The sequence below is a fragment of the Piliocolobus tephrosceles genome, chromosome 11, assembly GCF_002776525.5.
Source record: "Piliocolobus tephrosceles isolate RC106 chromosome 11, ASM277652v3, whole genome shotgun sequence".
NCBI lineage: Eukaryota > Metazoa > Chordata > Mammalia > Primates > Cercopithecidae > Piliocolobus > Piliocolobus tephrosceles.
Genome location: NC_045444.1, coordinates 52,357,600 through 52,378,195, shown reverse-complemented (window position 1 = coordinate 52,378,195; position 20,596 = coordinate 52,357,600). Strand labels below are relative to the sequence as shown.

General features: G+C 33.0%; 1 protein-coding gene across 2 annotated transcripts in view; it reads left to right on the top strand.

Moving 5' to 3' along the window:
* Positions 1-20,596, top strand: part of SCN7A (sodium voltage-gated channel alpha subunit 7) — a 95,340-nt gene that overhangs the window by 18,292 nt on the left and 56,452 nt on the right. For both annotated transcript variants that reach the window (XM_023188160.1, XM_023188161.1), the window contains exons 2-9: positions 1,673-1,917; positions 5,333-5,451; positions 5,810-5,899; positions 7,215-7,343; positions 8,829-8,920; positions 13,608-13,814; positions 14,099-14,168; positions 17,355-17,496. In XM_023188160.1, the coding sequence (XP_023043928.1) occupies positions 1,687-1,917; positions 5,333-5,451; positions 5,810-5,899; positions 7,215-7,343; positions 8,829-8,920; positions 13,608-13,814; positions 14,099-14,168; positions 17,355-17,496 (1,080 nt within the window). In that variant the 5' untranslated portion in view covers positions 1,673-1,686. The remainder of the gene's footprint in view (positions 1-1,672; positions 1,918-5,332; positions 5,452-5,809; positions 5,900-7,214; positions 7,344-8,828; positions 8,921-13,607; positions 13,815-14,098; positions 14,169-17,354; positions 17,497-20,596) is intronic.

Below are 20,596 nucleotides of genomic sequence, written 5' to 3'. Positions count from 1 at the left end.
AGAAAACTTGATTCCACAAAAGGCATAAGTAGTCATCCCAATATTTTATTTTCATCTTTACTTCTCGTTTTTATTTTCCACAGAACATTTATGACACAGAAATGTACCATGTATCCTCTCCTTGAATGTCTACAAGATTGCATTTTGTATATTTAAAATATATCCTGCCTGTCACTTAGTTATGCTAGCAGTGAAGTCTGATTCTTGCAGTGAATGGTGTTCCAATAATATTAAATAACTTATTTTTTGCTTCCTTTTAATTAATAGACAAGTAATGTGTTAAAGTATTAAACAACTCACTTTTGCACAACAGTGAAAAATTCTGAAGTAGAACGTATGTGTGAGTATATATATGTGGATGATTTCTGTCTTGGGAAAATCTTATGGAAGTAACTCAGCTAGTACCAGCACTGTGAAAGAAAATACACAGATGCAAAATGCCACAGTATCAAAACCAAAATGTATTATCTTTAATTGCAATAATAAAATTACGGAGAGTGTTTAGACAAACAAATGAATAAAAATCAATCAATTGACATTGAATAGAATCATTGGAAGGGTAAATTTTGACAGGAATTGGACTGGAACAAATTTGTAAAATAAAATGTTTGTATGTGTGAAAAAAGAACCAGGTTCATGAATGGGGAATTAATGCGTGAAATTATATTTAATGAACACACTTTGAGTTGCCTATAGGATGTCTTGAAATAGGTAAAGACTAGAGTTGAAATATGTGAAGACTACTGGAGTACCCCAAAGACAGAATTACAAAGATGATTACGTTCAAAGACATGTATAAATAAATAGTATTCAGGAATCATAATAGAAAACTGTTGAAAGAAAAATATTTTGTGTATAAGGATTGATGACAGAGAGAAAAATACCATGAGTAATTTTCAAGGTGATCAGTTTGAGTTTTTATTTTTACAGTGGCTCACAGGTTAAAGAGTAATTCTAGTAACGCAGAAAGATAAATAATTTTGTTTTTACCTGTTAAGTTGCTGCCTTTGGTGAAGTTACTATATAGACAGCTGGGGGAAGAAAGCGTTTGGGAAATATTCTCATGTACTTGATAAATATTTACATGCAAAGAGTAATTAAAACTCTGTTTGCCCATGTATTCATCAGAATGATAGATATAGCAGAGGAAGAAGGCAAACCCTTAAGAGATATCAGAGTTAAAATTTGGGTTAATATTTGACTGATACTGTAATTGATTTTTAAAAAGTAATCAGAGATACAAAAAGAGACATGGAAGAGCAGGGTGCAGAGCCAATGCAGAGTAAGTTTAAAGAAGAAAAGTGTAGTCAATTGCTAAATGTGTCTCCCAGGGAAATAATTGGATTTGGCCAGAAAAAGTATCTCTAGCAAAAAAGATCTTTCTAAAAAAGATCTCTTTTATTATAATGGAGAAGTTGAAAGGTAGATTTCAGTAAAAGAAAGAATTTAAAACAATGAATAAGTGAAGTATATTGAGTTACTCATGAAATTACAAATTAAGTTCGATATTAAGTACAATAAAACTCAGGACAACTTAGATTTCTACAAAACTAAGGAATATGTTCTTTAAATGCATGCATTCAGTTTACTGGTCTCTATTTTTCATGTCCCAACCTTTTGTACTTTTATGGTTTTATTAGTATACCCAACTTTAATATAGAATTTTTTGCAGGTACAAAATTGGAAATGTTGGCTTCACCAGAACCTAAGGGCCTTGTTCCCTTCACTAAAGAGTCTTTTGAACTTATAAAACAGCATATTGCTAAAACACATAATGAGGAACATGAAGAAGATTTAAAGCCAAATCCTGACTTGGAAGTTGGCAAAGAGCTTCCATTTATTTATGGAAACCTTTCTCAAGGAATGGTGTCAGAGCCCTTGGAAGACGTGGACCCATACTACTACAAGAAAAAAAATGTGAGAATTAATTGAGATTATTTTGATGACATTTTTATTATTTTATTTCCAGACATAAAGAAAATGTAATTGAGATAGGATAAAAAAAGATAATGAAAAACAGGGCAAGATCTGATTTTAAATTATGCAGAACTACGTAAGATATCTCATTTTGGGAGCACACATATTGGAGATTTTTATCAAAACTGATATCTTACCTGGTTAGGTAGTATATTTTGGATTACTTTACTTCATAATATATGTAGTAGTATGCCTTAATGTAAGTGAAATATTTTAAGGGAACATTATGATTGTTCATTTGTGGTTTTCAATTTTAAAATGCCTGTAAAATGCCTAGAATTTGCTCAACAATTTAAAATGTTCCATATGATGAGCTTACTCAGAAGTTAGAAAAGTAAATACAACCCGTATGTTATTTATCATTTTTATTCATTCATACATGCATACACTTACTCCTTATCTCCAGAATGACTTTAGGCACCTGCTACTATATGTCCAACCCCAGAACAAGCACAAAATGTTAGATATGAAAGTAATCACGTTTAGAATTCCGAGATTGGTGTGAACCAATGAAGCTGAAAGAATCATTAAGGATCCTGCAGAATTTGAATTATAGCTTAAAGAACACTTCAAAGTTTTAATAAGGGAAACGGAAGACCTATGTGTAGGTAAGAGCAGAGAAGGATTCTGGAAGGAGGCAAAGAAAAAATGATGCTCTAATTGGAAACTTAGCTGTTGCAAGTTGTGAGATATGAGGTGAGATAATGGAGATGTCAACGTGGATTTAATATGGTGATCAAAGGCCTGATGCAATGAATATAATGTTTAAGTAGCGTTAACCCAACAGATTTCTAAATGACTATTGCATGGAAGAGACAGGATTAGAAAGATGAAATAACAGAGAGAGAGAGTAATCCAGGACTGAAGTCAAGAGGAGACAGACAGAACAAAGATGAAAGGAAACAGCACGATTTGACTGGCTAAAAATGCCAAGGTTTTCAGTGTAGAGGAATGGGGATGCCACTGATGAAATGAAATAACTAGAAAGAATATCAAATTTGGGGAAGGTGACCATTAGCTTCATAGTGAAAAAATTAATTCATAGAGCATTCAATGATATTATCAAATGGGTGACAAGGAATTGCACCACATTCTCTGGATGGAAGACAAAGTGATTTTTTAAAAAAAATAAATTACAATTCTTTGGAATACTTGTCATGGTGAAAGAATATTGACATTTTACAGTAGAAATGTATGTATTAACTTAAAAGACTCCAGTATCTCTGGTAGCCTCCATGGGCATTATGCAGCATTGTTATAATATACATGCTTAATCTTGAGAGCATTTTAATGAAAGTGTAAGTTAAGCCCTCATCTCAATTACCTCTACATTCAGTTTTTGCTATGTTTATGTCATAATAATTGATATGACACAGTAACCGTAGGGATACGTGTAATATTGCAGAGTTCTGAGTACCCTGCAGTGTGTACAGATGTGGTTGGCAAAGCGCTAGTTGTGTTATTGAAGACAAAACCAAATATTTTGAAAAATAAACCAAGGCCCAGAGTTACTCTTGGTCTAAAAGTGCTGTTATAAATGACAATTTATTTGAGTTATATTAGGTTTATTCTGTTAAAAGTGGCATAAAATAAATACTTTTTTTTTTTTTTTTTTTTTTTGAGACGGAGTCTTGCTCTGTCGCCCGAGCTGGAGTGCAGTGGCCGGATCTCAGCTCACTGCAAGCTCCGCCTCCCGGGTTTATACCATTCTCCTGCCTCAGCCTCCTGAGTAGCTGGGACTACAGGCGCCCGCCACCTCGCCCGGCTAGTTTTTTGTATTTTTAGTAGAGACAGGGTTTCACCGTGTTAGCCAGGATGGTCTCGATCTCCTAACCTCGTGATCCGCCCGTCTCGGCCTCCCAAAAGTGCTGGGATTACAGGCTTGAGCCACCGCACCCGGCCAATAAAATAAATACTTTTATAATTAATAAAACAATTTCGGCTCTTAAATTGGGAGATTATTATATCTGAAATTACTCATCACAATCACATATATTACATCTTGTGTGATGTTTGAGATTGTTCTGGAAAATAGCATGAAAAGCATATTTTAGAAAATCAGATTTATTTTGGCTCTTTTAAGTTTTTATTTTCTGTTTGCATTTAAAATAGAGGGAAGATAGCTATAGTATAGGTCAAAGTGTTCACAGATTGTGTGTTAGAAAAATATTTTATTAAGAAGAATTATATCACAATTTGGTTTCCATTTAGAACATTTATTCATGAAATATTGTTGAATATATATTTGTACTAAGTAGTCTATTTTTCTGTATATATACAAATATAAATAGAAATAATTACCTCTGCAAAACATATAATACTGTAGCCTCTAATAGATTATATTTAATATATAATTTTAGTATACTATAATTTATTATGCTTCAGTATGTTATATATTATAAATTATAAAATATACTCTTTTAGACTGTAAGCTATAAAATATTTCCTATTTGTATTTATTTATACCCCACAATAAAATTTTTCCAAATGGACATATAGTGGATATATATACACACTTTCAATGAGTGCACATATATATATCTACACACAAATATAAAAATATACAAACTTGCTCATATGCAGGTATTATATATATATATACACACAATATATATATATACACATGAATATGTATTATATATGCACACACATATATGTACACTTGAATATGTATGTACATATTCATGTACATACACAAGCATGTACACATATTTAGATATATGACTCAATTTTAATTTCAGAATATTTCTGATATTTCATTATTTTTTGTTAGAATTTTAATGCTTTAATATCTCAATGTATTAAGTTTACATGTTATAAATTTCTGGTTTAGATATATGTATGTTAATGATATCATGCAAGTTTGGTTTTATTTCATAGACAATTGTTAAGAATTAATGTACTATTTCAATTCATTGAATCTTCTTTGCTATCATAATCCCACATTTGATTTGCTCTGAAATACAATCTAACTTTTAACATTCATTACATTCTCATTTACACCGGCTCCGGCATTTTTAAATGGATCTTCGTGAGCCATTGGGATATTGTGTTCTTCCTATTCTGTTAGTTCTCTAAGGAGACCAGAGGTTGGCTTGAGACAAACAACTTTCTTGGGTGTAATGGTAGCAAAAAACCCAAAAAAGCAAAAATGGTAGATAAACAGACAAGCCTCAATACGAATAAAAACATCTAAAATCCTTCCATTTGACTTAATCTATAAAAATATATAAAAAAGGAAAGTATAGCTGTTAGAGTTGAAGACTATAATGATGATTGATTGACAATTTGTTGCATAATTGATGAGATTATGGTTCTCAGTTCTAATTTCACTTGATTGCTTTTCTTCTTACAGACTTTCATAGTATTAAATAAAAATAGAACAATCTTCAGATTCAATGCGGCTTCCATCTTGTGTACATTGTCTCCTTTCAATTGTATCAGAGGAACAACTATCAAGGTTTTGGCACATCCATATCCTTTTCTGTTGACTTGTTGACTTTAAACTGTGCTGACATTAACTGCAACTATACTGCTATTCAACTATTTCTACAGTATTTTTCTCTTTTCAATTTATGTCTCATGTTAGGTCATATTGAAATCTAGATTATATTTCATTAAGTGTTCCACATTTGAAAATGCATATAAAGTGTATTTTCTAATATACACAACAATAGTAAATATTAACAAATATTAATGCCCATTGTTCAATAAGATTAATATTTTTCAACATTTAAGAAAATATTTTAGCTCAATGTATATAAATATATATAATAGAAATATATCTTTTCCAATATTATTTATTAACTATTATTCCTTGACTATAAGCTACCTTTTTCCGACTGCTTATTCTAATCAGTGTCCTGCTTGATTGCATATTCATGTCCCTGACTAATTTGCCAAAATGGAGACCAGTATTAGAGTATGTTATATAATTATTTTATACATATCATCTATAATTATATATTTTGAATATTTTACATTTTATTTTAATAATATTGAATTATATAATACATATTTTATATTATAATAAATTTAATATTTGTTAATGATTAAGATAATATTTCAGTGCTTCATATCTGTTTTCTTTGCTGCTGCAATCTCATTCCTGATTTGCTTCTAACTCAGGTAACTTTCATTCTTTTCATTCATTAAGAAAATCCCTTTCTCCCTTTCTGTTCTATTCCTCTCTTTCCAAAGACATACCAGTAGTCTGACTTGCATTAGACTGTAAGGATGGAAAGATCCATTAAATTATCTGGGGGGAAAGGCTTTCTTGAAGTTACCTTTTGAGCTTTAATATTATTCTTAAAACTAGTTGATTTTGGAAGGTGACTATAACAATATCACCATAAAAAATACTTGAAAAAAATATATATATATAATAAAATTAGATCTTACACATGCCCTTAATGATGATTATTAATTATTGTGTAATCCCTATAGGGATCAAATTTGATATTTGATGTTTTTATCATTTACCTACATAATATGTAAAGACTATTACCTGTCAGCTAGGATTTATTGAATTTTTTTATTTTTTTTAACTTTTATTTTAAATTCAGAGGCACAAGTGCAGGTTTGTTACATAGGTAAACCTTTGTCATGGGATTTTGTTATGCAGATTATTCATCACCCAGGTATTAAGCCTAATATTCATTAGTTATTTTTTTCGTAATCGTCTCCCTCCTCCCATCCTCTGCCCTCCAAAAGGCCCCAGTGTGTTGTTCCCCTCTATGTGTCCATGTGTTCTCACCATTTGGCTCCGACTTTTAAGTGAGTATTTAGTTTTCCATTTCTGTGTTTGCTAAGGATAATGACCTCCAGTTCCATCCATGTTCCTGTAAAAGAAAATTCATATGGAACCAAAAAGGAGCCCAAATAGCCAAGGCAATCCTAAGCAAAAAGAACAAAGCTGGAGGCATCATGCTACCCAACTTCAAATTATACTACATGGCTACAGTAATAAACAAATCAAAAAGTCAAATGTCATGACAAATGCCATAAGACACAGCCTACCCTATTTAAAGCATTGAGTTAGGGCTCAAGGAGCACTTGCTTTCTTGAATGTTGTCTGATTTATTGGTGGTTGGTTTGTTTTGGCCTACCAAGTAGACCTGGTCTCACCTTCCTGATGACTTATTCTTAAATGCCAGCTAGTTATCATAAACATAGTATTTCAGAGTTGACAATGTATTATTCTCACCAATAATATTTATATTAAAACATTTCTGCAGGAATACTTTGCTTGGAATTTACACATTTGAAATACTTATAAAACTCTTTGCAAGAGGTGTCTGGGCAGGATCTTTTTCCTTCCTTGGTGATCCATGGAACTGGCTTGATTTCAGCGTAACTATGTTTGAGTGAGTATTTCTTTAAATTGAGTCTATTTTAATGTTTTGCTCAGCAAATGTTTTTCATAAAAAATAATTGACGTCTACAAAGATTTCTGCCTAAAGATAGTCTGCAAGTGGTGGATACTTCAAAGTTATAGTCATTGTGAGCTCTCTCAGCTGCCTCTAACCTAGTCCTCAGAAGATGCAATAAAAAAGAAAGGAGTGGGTTATTTTCTGCTATTTGGAACACGAATGATAAATATTGAATTTGTGCATTTTAAGTGTGCCTTTTAGTGATCAGTGAGCGAATCCCCTGAATACTTAGGAGAAGGTCCTAGCAGATTTGATTCTCAATTCCCAATCTACATTGCATGTAGCTACATTGCTTAAGACCAGTAAATATGCTAGAGATCAGAATAATGTATCTTAAACACCCACCCCCTCACACACATTTTCTGGAATGCTTCAGACAATTCTAACAATTTCACGTCTCTTTTTAAAATACTTCTATTTAGTGTATTCTAGCTATGGAAATCATTACTGGCATCAAACTCTTGTTAAAAATAATTTAAAGTGATTTTCTATTTGTAGATTTTGGGTCAATTTTTAAAATAACATTTATAAAGGTCATAAAGAGTGTCTGCTATATTGTAAGCAATCTAAAATAGTGTGTCATATCACTGTAATTATTACCATCACTACTGTTACTGTTATTACCATTATCTTTGCTGTTTTGCTCTTTCTGTTAGCTAACACTTGCAGAGCCCTTACTATGTGCCAGGTGCTCTTCTATGTACTTTGCATAAGTTAACTCATTAAATCTCTCAAAAAACCCTCTGAATCAGGAAGTATTATTAACCCCACTTTATGGTTGAGGAAACTGAGGCAAGAAAGATTCAAATAATTTGCTCATGTTGCACAGTTAGTTCATGGTAAAGCCTGGATTTCTACACAAGCTGTCTGGCTTCAGAGTCTGTGCCCTTAATCAACACACAGTCTGCCTTACACCTTCATCATCATCACCATCACTATTGTCATCATTATCACCATCATCATCAATGTCATCAGCATCATCCTCATCCTCTCTTAATCTTTATTCTCATGTCACCACCATAGTTACCATTATCACAAGTTTAAATACTTAAAATGAATCTTATTCCTTAAAAAACTAGATATTCATTTTTCATTGTAACTATCTTTTCAGTAATTAGATAACAAAAGATTTATGAACATAGTGTAGAATATTTTATGAGAAATTAAGAGTATTCACAGTGTCAAACTTTTGTAAACTCTCATAATATAAGTTTATAGATTAATATTTACCTGGCCACTTTCCACTGTAGCAATCTTTGTCTTCTAATCAATAATAAAACTGTTTGCAATATGGATTCATGTGATCAAGGGAAATATTTGCATATGGTTTTAAAAATAAGTTTCAAAAACCATAAAAAGCCAAGAATAAGTAGCATAGATGTAATGTGACTTTTACGTAACTCTCATTTAATTCCACAGGGTTATTATAAGATACTCACCTCTAAACTTCATTCCAATGCTTCAAACTGCAAGAACTTTGAGAATTTTAAAAATTATTCCTTTAAATCAAGGTAAGAAATTGCATTGAATATCTTTTCTTCATTTTGTTTTATATACTGCCGTGTATTCACTTGAACTTCCCTGTTGTTTGTTCAGAGGAAATATTGAATAATGTTTCCACTCTGAAACCAGTGAGTTATCTGAAATTTACATTTATGTCACTCTAGGAAAGAGGAGAAAAATACATTGACTGTTATTTATTTGGTGTAGGCTCAATTTTTACAAAACCAAAATATAGACATCAATAAAATATATTTTAATTTGTAATTCTTACAAATTAAATTTGAACTCATAAAATTCTTCTTAGACTTCTGAGAGAAATAGTGGTCTAGACAGATGTCTAATCTGCCTCTTTCTTTTCCTCATTTTATCAGGAAACCAGTTGATATGAACAAAGTAATATAAAATAAGATGAATTCCCCTTTGCTTTGAGTGCTTGGATAGGGTGCAATTCACATACCACAAAATTCATCTTCTATCAGTGTGGTTGCAACTTTATCACATTAATGGAAGATGCTGAAGACTAAGTTGCAGCTCCCATTTCTGAAGACGTTCTAACAGAAACACACCAACACCTTCTAGTTTGTTATTGTGAATGAATAAGAACAGTTAGATAAGAACAACGCTACCCAGAATGTTTTAGCTGCAATTCTGAAGTGTTATGAAATAGCTGTATCAAGAAAGCAAATAAGGAATGTAATAAAAGCAAAAACAAAGCCTACAGGCAACTTTCATAGACCAGAAAGAAGGCTAAATATATATAGGTTATGTATTTGTAGTTTAGGCAGAACAAATGAGAAAAACAGATTGGAAAGTATGGTGATAATTCATAACCTGTAATATACTCAAACATTGATTTGTACACATTAAGCTGTTGAATTGTGGAGCTCGTGAATTATATCTCAGTAAAGCTGTTTAATAAAAACTATCTGTGGCATGGCAGCTTTATCAAATCTAGTGAAGGAATCAATTAGTGAGAGTTAACCTGATGGGAATTTCACAGCTCTAGCTCCCTTACTACTCCCCACATATTTCACATGCATCTTCATCTTAAGACTAGAGATAAGAATTATTAAATACATCAGATGAATTCAAGTTGTAATAATACAAGAAGAATTCATTCACTAGAGTTGGAAGCCTACAGGCTAGTAGAGACCTCTCACTCTTTTTTTCAAGGGAGAATATGCTAGGCACACACCAGCAATAAGGAGTGAATGAAAATATTTTGCAATATAGAAAGAGAAATATATATTTAATAGAAAGCAAGTATCCTCTTTTAAAATAAATGTGCTTAAAAATAGAAGCATACATAATAAATTGTCTTTTTGCAGTCTCTCAACAAATGATGAAATGAGAGAGTAATATGGGCAAATATAACTAACTTTAAGACAGAAAAGTGATAAAAATTATACTACCCTAGATGAATATTCAGTGGTAATAGAAGCCATAAAATAATATTATCAGTGCATCAAACAAACACGCTTGTATAACGAAAGACTAGAGGAATTCTGTATTAATACAATAGAATTGAAAAATGGAATGGATTAATGAAGGAGAAAAGACTAAAGTCCATCTTATGCATAAACAGTGATCCTGAAAACAGACAAGAATGAATATAAAAGACAAATTATTGAAATATATACAATAGAAAAAACTTAAAAATTTTTTAACTGGAAAAAGACCCTACAAATGAAAGAGATCAGCTTATACTAGATAAATAATAACTACAATATACACTTAGACATATTGTAAAATGTTATAAATGTAAAGTATTAAAGAATAAAAGTATTATAAAATTCTTCAAGCAAAAAAGCGAGAAACATATATCATGGACAGGTCACCCTTAGACCTCATGTTAATAGTAAACTTAAGTAGGCAGTGGAGTTTCAGAGCTTGGGGGAAAGTGTAGGCAGGGAAGTTGAGACACTAGAATTCTATACTTGGCTGTCATTTGTATGTATAGTCAACAAATGTATGTTCTCAGCTATGCAAGAGTTCTCAAACAATTCTTGTGTATCTTTTCAGAATATCTGCTGAAAAAATAAGTATGAATATAAAATATTTAGAAATGAGAGTATTTAGTTCTAAAAGTAATTGCAATGAGTTCTGAAACCATTTGACAATATTAATAGAATGCAAATATTATAAATCAGAAGTTAGCACATGGACTTCTGTGGTTCATTCTTGAACTAGAGACATATTTTATTTATGTTTTAGAAAACTTTGAAATAGATGTTAATATTATAAAAATTTAATGATTTTACGTTGGAATCCAATTTAACTTGGATGAATTGTCAGGATAGGTCCACCTACATTTATGAATGGCAACAACCTGCGTGGATGAAAAACAGCTGCCACTTCAAGTCAGGCAGATTCATCCAAGTCCTCTTAACTCCCTGTTTGTGTGAATCTATGCTTCCTGGGAAGCCCTTGTAAGGATTTGAAATTTATCCTTTCTATAAATCATGATAGATAATATGTGATACAAAATACACAATTCAACAATTATAACTAGATCAAAGGTCATTACTTATATTAGCAAAAACTGAGAAGTAAGAATAGAGAAATGTGAGAAAATAAACACAGTTATTTTCTTGCCTTATATGGTGGGACTGAGTAGACACAGTCTTATTGATGTAGAGATATGCATGTTATTTCAAAATAGGAACTTAAATTGGATATAAGTTCTCAAAACATGTATTTTATCCAAAATACTAAAGGAAAAATAGACATACTAAATTTATTGACAAAGGAAAATAAACACAGTGAATAATAAGGAGAATATAGAAATAAAAAAAGTAAGGTATATTCCAGTGTAAACCTAATTTATGAAAATAAATGCAATTGGTTTAAATTTTTTTTATCAAGGCAGAGACTTTAATATGAAGTCAGAAATACAATTAAACTCTATAATAGACTTACACTAAGCAAAACGAAGGTTAAAATTTAAAAGAAGGAGGAAGTTATACCAGAAAATTAAGATCAAAATTGGCATATGGCCCAGAACTTTCTAACAAAATCTAATTAGTATATACTAATGAAAATGATTAACAAACTTAATTTTATAAAAATGTGATGGTGTCATTTCTTTTCCATCAAACAAAATGTCAGTGCTAAAATTAAAGCTCCACCAAAAACTGGGTATACAATGGAAATTATCTATCTATCTGTATATATTTTATATATATAATATATATATATACACACAGACATATATTTTTCTTTAAGAATTGCTCTTCTTAAAAACATTTCTGACAAAACAATATGAAAAAAAATTCAGTATAAAGATATACTAAGGACTCATGACCGTTGCCAAATAAGCACACCGTGCAAATACACCTATTTTATAAGTTTGGAATAGTAACTACAGAAATTACATTGAAGTGATTTACTTTTTTTCTAATAAACTGCCAAAAATATTTTGAAATGTTCCAGTTTTAGTGAAGGCTTATAATCTGGTTTATACTTTGGTTCAACATCTCTCGAAAACAATGTGAACATGTGTATCAACGCTAAACCACTGTTGTATGTTTGACACCGAAGTTCTATTATATATCTAGTATAATACTTTGAAAAGATTTGCTTATAGTAAAAAGAATGATACAATTCTAAGTGGCAAAAGGAGGCTATAAACATATATTTAATTATGTCAAATTAAAATTGTATGTTTAATCTAGATTATCACATTTCTGTAGTCACAAGAATGACTTTATTTCAACACTGTCATATTTTACTCAAGAAATCTAATCATCTGAGGTCATTCAAAAGAATAGTTTTCAATTCTCACAATAAGATAGAAAGCAGGTATTATTTCCATTTTAAAAAATTATGAAACTAAAGCATACAAATGTTGACTACTTGCATAGTTAACATCACAGAGTTAGTATATTCTTATTCATCATTGTGCTGAGCAGTTATTAGGAAACTAATGCACACAGACTAGCAAATAAGAGAGCAAGTGAAAAAGAAAAGGGAGGAGGGAAGGAAGGATGGAAGAAAGAAAGCAAGTTTATACACAAAAAAGTTAACAGTAATTTATTCTATTAGATATGATGTTATTTTTATTTTTTCTACTTTTCTACTTTCAGAAGTCAGCAAGTATTGTTTATAATTAGAAAAATGAATATCCTTAAATAAAGCCAGTTTTAAGTTTGAATTCTCTATTAGTATTCTGTTATAAATACAGTTTACATAGATCACAGTTGTGTTATTCTCATTCTTGCTTATTGAAATTCTTCATAATTTTATTTAATTAACTCACAAAATTGAATTATCATAAAGTCAATTAAAGAATAATATAGAATACTACTGTTTCAAGCTGTTTATTTTTTCAAGAACATTTTAATTTTGATTTATAACCTTACACCTTTATTTATGCTTACAAACACTGGAGGTCGGTATGACAAGCAGTAACCAAGAGAGGGAGATTGTTTTTCTTTGTAAAGAGAAACAAGCAAATAATTAATTTTAAATAGTGTGTCTGAATTATTTTGTTAGGTGTTAAAAATTAGCAGTAATACATAAACTTCAACTTTTGATTTATTATTCACTTTATGTATGAGACCCAAATAATTAGAACTACATTATAAGATAAAACTATTGATTTCAACGGAGTATGCAGTTGCTATGGAAGAAGTTTGCCAATAGTGCTTTTCCAAGATATTACATTATTTCAAAAGCAAATGTTTCTCTTTCCAGGTCTGAAGTCCCTTGCAGGGGTCCTGACTCACTGCTTGAAGAAGCTTATTGGTGTCATTATCCTCACTCTGTTTTTTCTGAGCGTATTTTCTCTAATTGGGATGGGGCTCTTCATGGGCAACCTGAAACATAAATGTTTTCGACGGCCCCAAGAGAATGAAAATGAAACCCTGCACAACAAAACTGGAAACCCATATTACATTCGAGGTAAGAATCACCTTGCCATGTATATAAAAAATTGAAACTTTTGTTAAAGGCAAAGCAGTCTTCCCAGAAATGTTGAACACTCAACATTTTGCTAGATTCCCAAAGGCGCTGGCTTGTGTATCGGATGTTAGGTTAAAAAGGAAAGGATATTTGCTCTTTTCTTCACAATTGCAGAAAGGGATTTTAGCTTCTGCAGAGATCCAAACAGATTTCCAATGTGGTGCTCATAATTACCCACATATACCCATAATGATATAGAATATCATTTCTTGCCCATTTTTCAGAAACAGAAAACTTTTATTATTTGGAAGGAGAAAGATATGCTCTCCTTTGTGGCAACAGAACAGATGCTGGGTAAGTGGTATTAGATTTATTCTATTAAATCATTATCACCTATTGATAGTACTTAATGAAGGACTGTTGTTTTTACTATTGCTTCCCATTTGATTGTGTTATCTCATTTCATCATCGAAAAAATACTGAGAAGTTGTCTTAGTCTACTCAGGCTGCATTGATGAAATATCATACACTGGCTGGTTTAAAAACAAGATAAATTTATTACTCACAGTTGGGGAAACTAAGAAGTCCACATCAAGGTGCTGGGCCAATTTGGTGTCTGGTGAAGGCATGTCCTCTGGCCCATACTTGGTGCCTTTTTGCTGTGTCCTCACATGGCAGAAGAGGCCGGAGGTTTCTCTCAGGCCTTTTCTCTTGGTGTATCAATCACATTCAAGAGGACTTCACCCTCATAACCTAATCACCTATCAAAGGCACCATCTCCTAATTACTTTGGGAGTTAGAATTTCAATATGAATGTTGAGGGGACACAAACATTTCAGACCATAGCAGAAGTATGCAATGTGGAATACTATTCATCCAATTTTATAAAAAAAAAGCAATAGTCAGACTAATTCAATGATTTCTTCAAGGTCAAGAAGCTAGTAAATGGCAGAGCTGGGAATTACACAAGAATCTTTTATTTTTTATTTTTTATTATGCTTTAAGTTCTAGGGTACATATGCACAACGTGCAGGTTTTTTACATATGTATACATGTGCCATGTTGGTGTGCTGCTCTTATCTTCTGTTTTCAAGAGTGCTCCAGAGCTAGTGAGAATGACCAAGAGAGACAATATAAATCTATCATTTGGAAAGAAGTTTTGGGAGAAAAGAAATATGAAAGATATGCTGATGGAAACTGCGATAGCTCGGGCCGGTTGTCCTGGTGCACAAAGAGGCGAGGCTGCATGTTCGAGGCCAACCTGGGCAACCCTGAAAGCCTCACATCCATTAAAAAAAAAAATTAAAAAGATATGCTGATATTTCACTTATTTAATCTCTTATATGTTTTTATGGCTATAATTTACATTAATAAAAACCTCGTTCTTGGCCGGGCACGGTGGCTCAAGCCTGTAATCCCAGCACTTTGGGAGGCCGAGACGGGCGGATCACGAGGTCAGGAGATCGAGACCATCCTGGCTAACTCGGTGAAACCTCGTCTCTAATAAAAAACACAAAAAACTAGCCGGGTGAGGTGGCGGGCGCCTGTAGTCCCAGCTACTCGGGAGGCTGAGACAGGAGAATGGTGGGAACCCAGGAGGCAGAGCTTGCAGTGAGCTGAGATCCGGCCACTGCACTCCAGCCTGGGCAACAGAGCAAGACTCCGTCTCAAAAAAAAAAAAAAAAAACCTCGTTCTTAAAATCAGCATTTCAAAATAATTCTTAAGTGAGATGACAAAACTGTCATGTCTCATTGTCCTATAATTCATAAAGGGGAAATAGGGCACTTTTCAGCAGTGTGTGACTCACATAATTCCCTCCTGTTGCTTTGCTCAGCTGGGATGACTTGGCAGCCAACTGTAAACTCAGCTCTTTCTTATACTCTGGTGCCCAGATTAACAAAAGGCTCATGGGGGAGGAGAGCATGAGTTATATGGTTTAGTTACATTCAGGGGATTTTGACATTTTCTCACTTGCTCAACACACACACACACACACACACAATCACACACATACATATATATAGTTTGTTTGTTTGAGACCAAGTCTTGTTCTGTTGCCCAGGCTGCAGTGCTGTGGCTCAATCTCTGCTCATTGTAACCTCTGCCTCCTGGGTTCAAGTGATTCTCGTGCCTCTGCCTCGCAAGTGGCTGGGATTACAGGCATGTGCCACCATGACTGGCTAATTTTTGTGTTTGTAGTAGAGATGGGTTTTTGCCGTGTTGCCCAGGCTAGTCTTGACCTCCTGGACTCAAGCGATCCACCCACCTTGGCCTCCCAAAGTGCTGAGATTACAGGTGTGAGCCAATGCACCCTGTGCTCGGCCTCAGCACATATTTTTTTGCCCCGCTCCTGCTGGGCTCCCATTCTATTCTCATATCCAAATGGTGAGCCCATCTCTTTGTATCTGTCCCATCCCATTTCAGCTAATTCCTTTTATGTACATTGCAAGCTCAAATATGACCTGAAATACATTTTGGATATACGTACGTGGTCATGGATATTCAGGATACAAAGGTATATTTCAAGGCAAGAAAAGAAAGTCATGCAGTGTTTCACCTGCAGCGGTCATACTTGGCTGCATGGTAAATTATCCCAAAACAACAAGACAACAGAACTTCATTTGCTCAGATATTATGGGTCAGCAATTTAGCAAGTCCCACTGCACGAATGATTTTTAAACTTCTCTTTGTTCCATTAAAACTAAAACAAGTAACATTACTAAACCCAAAATAATATGAGAGAAAACTACACAAGGGCGTGGAGAGGGGAAGCATGATTTACTGGGCTACCACTGTAATCATGGAACACAACACTGAAGCTCCTAAGTGGATAAAAATAATGAGGACTCCCTGAAAGGAAATAAAATAAATATTTAATTGGATCTGCCTCCCCATGTGCAAATACTGTTTATAAATTATCGATGCAATAAGTGTTTTCTCACCCTTAAATAATGGGTTCTACAGGCTTTACATGAAGTCATTTGAAAATTATACCCTCAACCATTGCAGTTGTATTTTTATCAGTACTATTTTCCATCAGTTCACTCTGATGTTCAGATATTTCCCTTTTGATATTGGAGTAGTAAAGATATAGTTAATACAAGGCATTTTATTCTTGAAAAATGGTAAGATGATAGATTTAAGTATTCTCACCACAAAAAAAGTATGTGAGGTATGCATGTGTTAATTAGCTCCATTTTGCCATTGCACAATATATACCTATTTCAAAACAGCATGTTGTACTTCACAAATATGTACAGTTTCTCTTTGTCAATGAAAAAATAAAGAAATAGAAAAAAATGGTTTGGCAAAAACCACTTTTGAGGCCCCTTTTTATTTTTGCTTAATTAACACCGTTCACTCTATCAACTTAAAATCTAACTCATTCGTGACTTTTTAGCAGGCAATTGTTTGGGAGAAGACATTACTCTCCCTGTGGAAAAGTGAGTTCTCTATTACTCAGGACAGATATTCTGTAGTTATGATTTGGCCATAATGTCACCTAACAGTAAGCAGGTTTTTTTCTTTGTCTTCTTTAGTCAGTGTCCTGAAGGATATGTGTGTGTAAAAGCTGGCATAAATCCTGATCAAGGCTTCACAAATTTTGACAGTTTTGGCTGGGCCTTATTTGCCCTATTTCGGTTAATGGCTCAGGATTACCCTGAAGTACTTTATCACCAGGTAAGAACAGAAAGAATCCGTACTGTACTTAGGAATGGCACCATGCCCTCACTTCTAAGATAATGGTCAAATGTAATATGGTTTTTTAAATTTTTACATGCAGAAGAATTGGAAGACAAAAGAAAAGAGAACTAGAATTACTGAATGTCAAATTATAAGCTGGCCACAATGCCACGTGTATTATATCTTATTTAATCTTTGAAACAATTCTACAAGGTCAGAGAGAGAGAAGAGAGAAGAGAGAGACTGTATGTGTTTGTTTGTGTGTATGCTTTTTATATGAAGACACTAAGATTTGGAGAGGTCGAGTAGCCTCCCAAAATTTACAGCAGTTGAACCTCCCAGATCTCAGATCATGGTCTTATTTCAAAGCCTATGATATTATGCATTCGATAATCACTAAATAAAGTACATTTCTAGGTATTAATTCTTTAGTTAAAACATTTTGAATTTATGACATGACCATGTTTTAAGCAATTATTTATTGAATACATACAGTGTCCTATTTCTTTTTGTTCTTCTATTTCCTCTTATCCAGTTCAATATTCAATCATGTTCCAGTTACAATAACAGAAAGCTTACTGTAATGAGAATTGAAATTCAAATTCTGAGAGTCTGTGTTCATAACTAATTATGTATGTGTCATAGTTTCTCAGGTATGATACTCATTAAAATGGGGATGCAGTTTTTTCTTTGAAGAGAAGTTCTATCGTAGTAGAAAATGGTGTTATTTTCAAAGCAGCATTACTCTAACTTCTGAAGTTATTTATAGTTGAAGGAGAACATTCTTTATTTTTAAACAAACATTAATACACATCCAGTCCATGCTTATTTTGGTTGGCTTGATAAATTTTGGACAATATATGTGTATATATGGGTCATCAATGATGATAGGCTAAGGTAATATATTTGGGGCACAGAGTTTCATAATATATTGTTAAATGGAAATCAAGTAGACCAAACATACATGCAGCATAATTGTATTTTTGGTAAAAATAAAGAAAATATTGCAAGTGACATTTTAACGCAAACTATATTTCTCTAATTTTGTTAGACTAGTACCTCCATTGGTATTTCCAGTCTCTTTGATAAGATTCAGTGTTTTCTCCAAAACACTAGGAGGTTCTTATTTCTAAAATAATTTTATCATGTTATTCTTCTTCTAAAAAATCCGTCAGTGTTTTTCAAATTCCCATAGGCCAAAGTTCCAACTCTATATGCATGATATATAGTGCCCTTCAAGGTCTCATCTGCCTACATCTCCTGATTTATTTCTTAACATACTCTAATATATGCTGTCTGTTTAATTATTTAAAAGGTTTGCTGCTTCCTAAATGAGCTTTTCTCGTAATGTCATATTTCCACGTATGTTATACCCTCTCCCTAAATTTAAGTTTCCTCCTATCTGCCTTCAGTTTCATGCTTCAAATTTATGCTATGAAACCATGATTTCTTCTTTGAGCTTTTCCCCAAGCCCAGTGTAGGAGTAAGGCACATCCTACATGGAATGCCACGGGCCACTGTACTTTCCTCAGATTGTGGTGTTTTAGTTGCTTGTCCAGCTATTTTCCCACTTAGAGCTGAACTGCCTGAGAAACTACCTGCTAACTTTTTATCTATCTGAGAAAAAAAATAAGAATTTTTGTCTTATTTTAATTTTTGTTGCTTTCTCAGCATCTACACATAGAATGCTTAATGGAACTTTAATAAAAATATAAGTGAATTTGTATGGGCTATATCACTGTATATGCTATGATAATACACGTTTTGCTCTTCACTTATTACCCCCAAAATGTATGAATTAATTTTCCCATTAGCATTTGTTTTAAGATAGTTCTTTCCCTCTACCGAAGAAATAGGGAACCAGTCTGGAAGTGTCCTGCTCTTAGGGCCCTCAGGATCTTCATTATTGTACTGCAAGTTTTTGTTTGTTTTTTATACTTTAAGTTCTGGGATACGTGTGCAGAATGTGCAGATTTGTTACATAGATAAACATGTGCCATAGTGGTTTGCTGCACCCCATCAACCTGTCATCTATATTAGGTATTTCTCCTAATGCTATACCTCCCCTTCCCCCCACCCCCCAACAGGCCCCCCAGTGTGTGATGTTCCCCTCCCTGTGTCCATATGTTCTCATTGTTCAACTCCCACTTACAAGTGAGAATATGTGGTGTTTGGTTTTCTGTTCCTGTGTTAGTTTGCTGAGAATGATGGTTTCCAGCTTCATCCATGCGCCTGCAAAGGACATGAACTCATTCTTTTTTATGGCTGCCTAGTATTCCATGATGTATATGTGCCACATTTTCTGTATCCAGTTTAACATTGATGGACATTGGGTTGGTTCCAAGTCTTTGCTATTGTGAATAGTGTACTCCAAGTTTTTACTGACTAATGTAGATGGAGTTTGTTTTGATTTTGTCTAGATTTGTACCCTGAACATTGCCTTAAATTGAACTAATTATGAATAGGGAAATTTAGCAATTCTTCCCAAAGAGTATAGTGTATGTTTTGGAGATCATTGTTTTCCATTAATTCAAAATATATTTATTTTATCCAAGTATTCTGGTATGCTGTGGGTACAGAAATGAACAAAACAGTATCAACCCTCAGGGAACAAAATTATGTTTATAGTATAGCTAATATTTATTGGGAACTCGGGATGTGCTAAGATCTTCATGTATAATGTTTCATTTTATATTCATAAAAAGCATTGAAATAGAGGTCATAGTTAGCATCTATTTCAAACTAAAATATAATACAACTAGAAATTATATACTGTTTTATGCTAATAACAGCATATGCTTTTATGCTCCACTAGAATTATACAGTGGAGAGAGCAAAAGTTCTGAATTCAGGCATTCCCTCATAGACTGTGAGATCTTGGTAGCTTTTTCCCTATCTAGTTTCCATTTGTCTTCTGTATATTGAAAGCAATATTGAATAAGATAATAAACATAAAGTATAGTTGTCCTTCAGTATCCATGGGGGATCAGTTACAGGACCTCTGGTGGATACCAAAATCCATGAATTCTCAAGTTCCTTAATGTAAAATGGCATAGAATTTGCATATAACCTACATACTTCCTGTATAAATCATCTC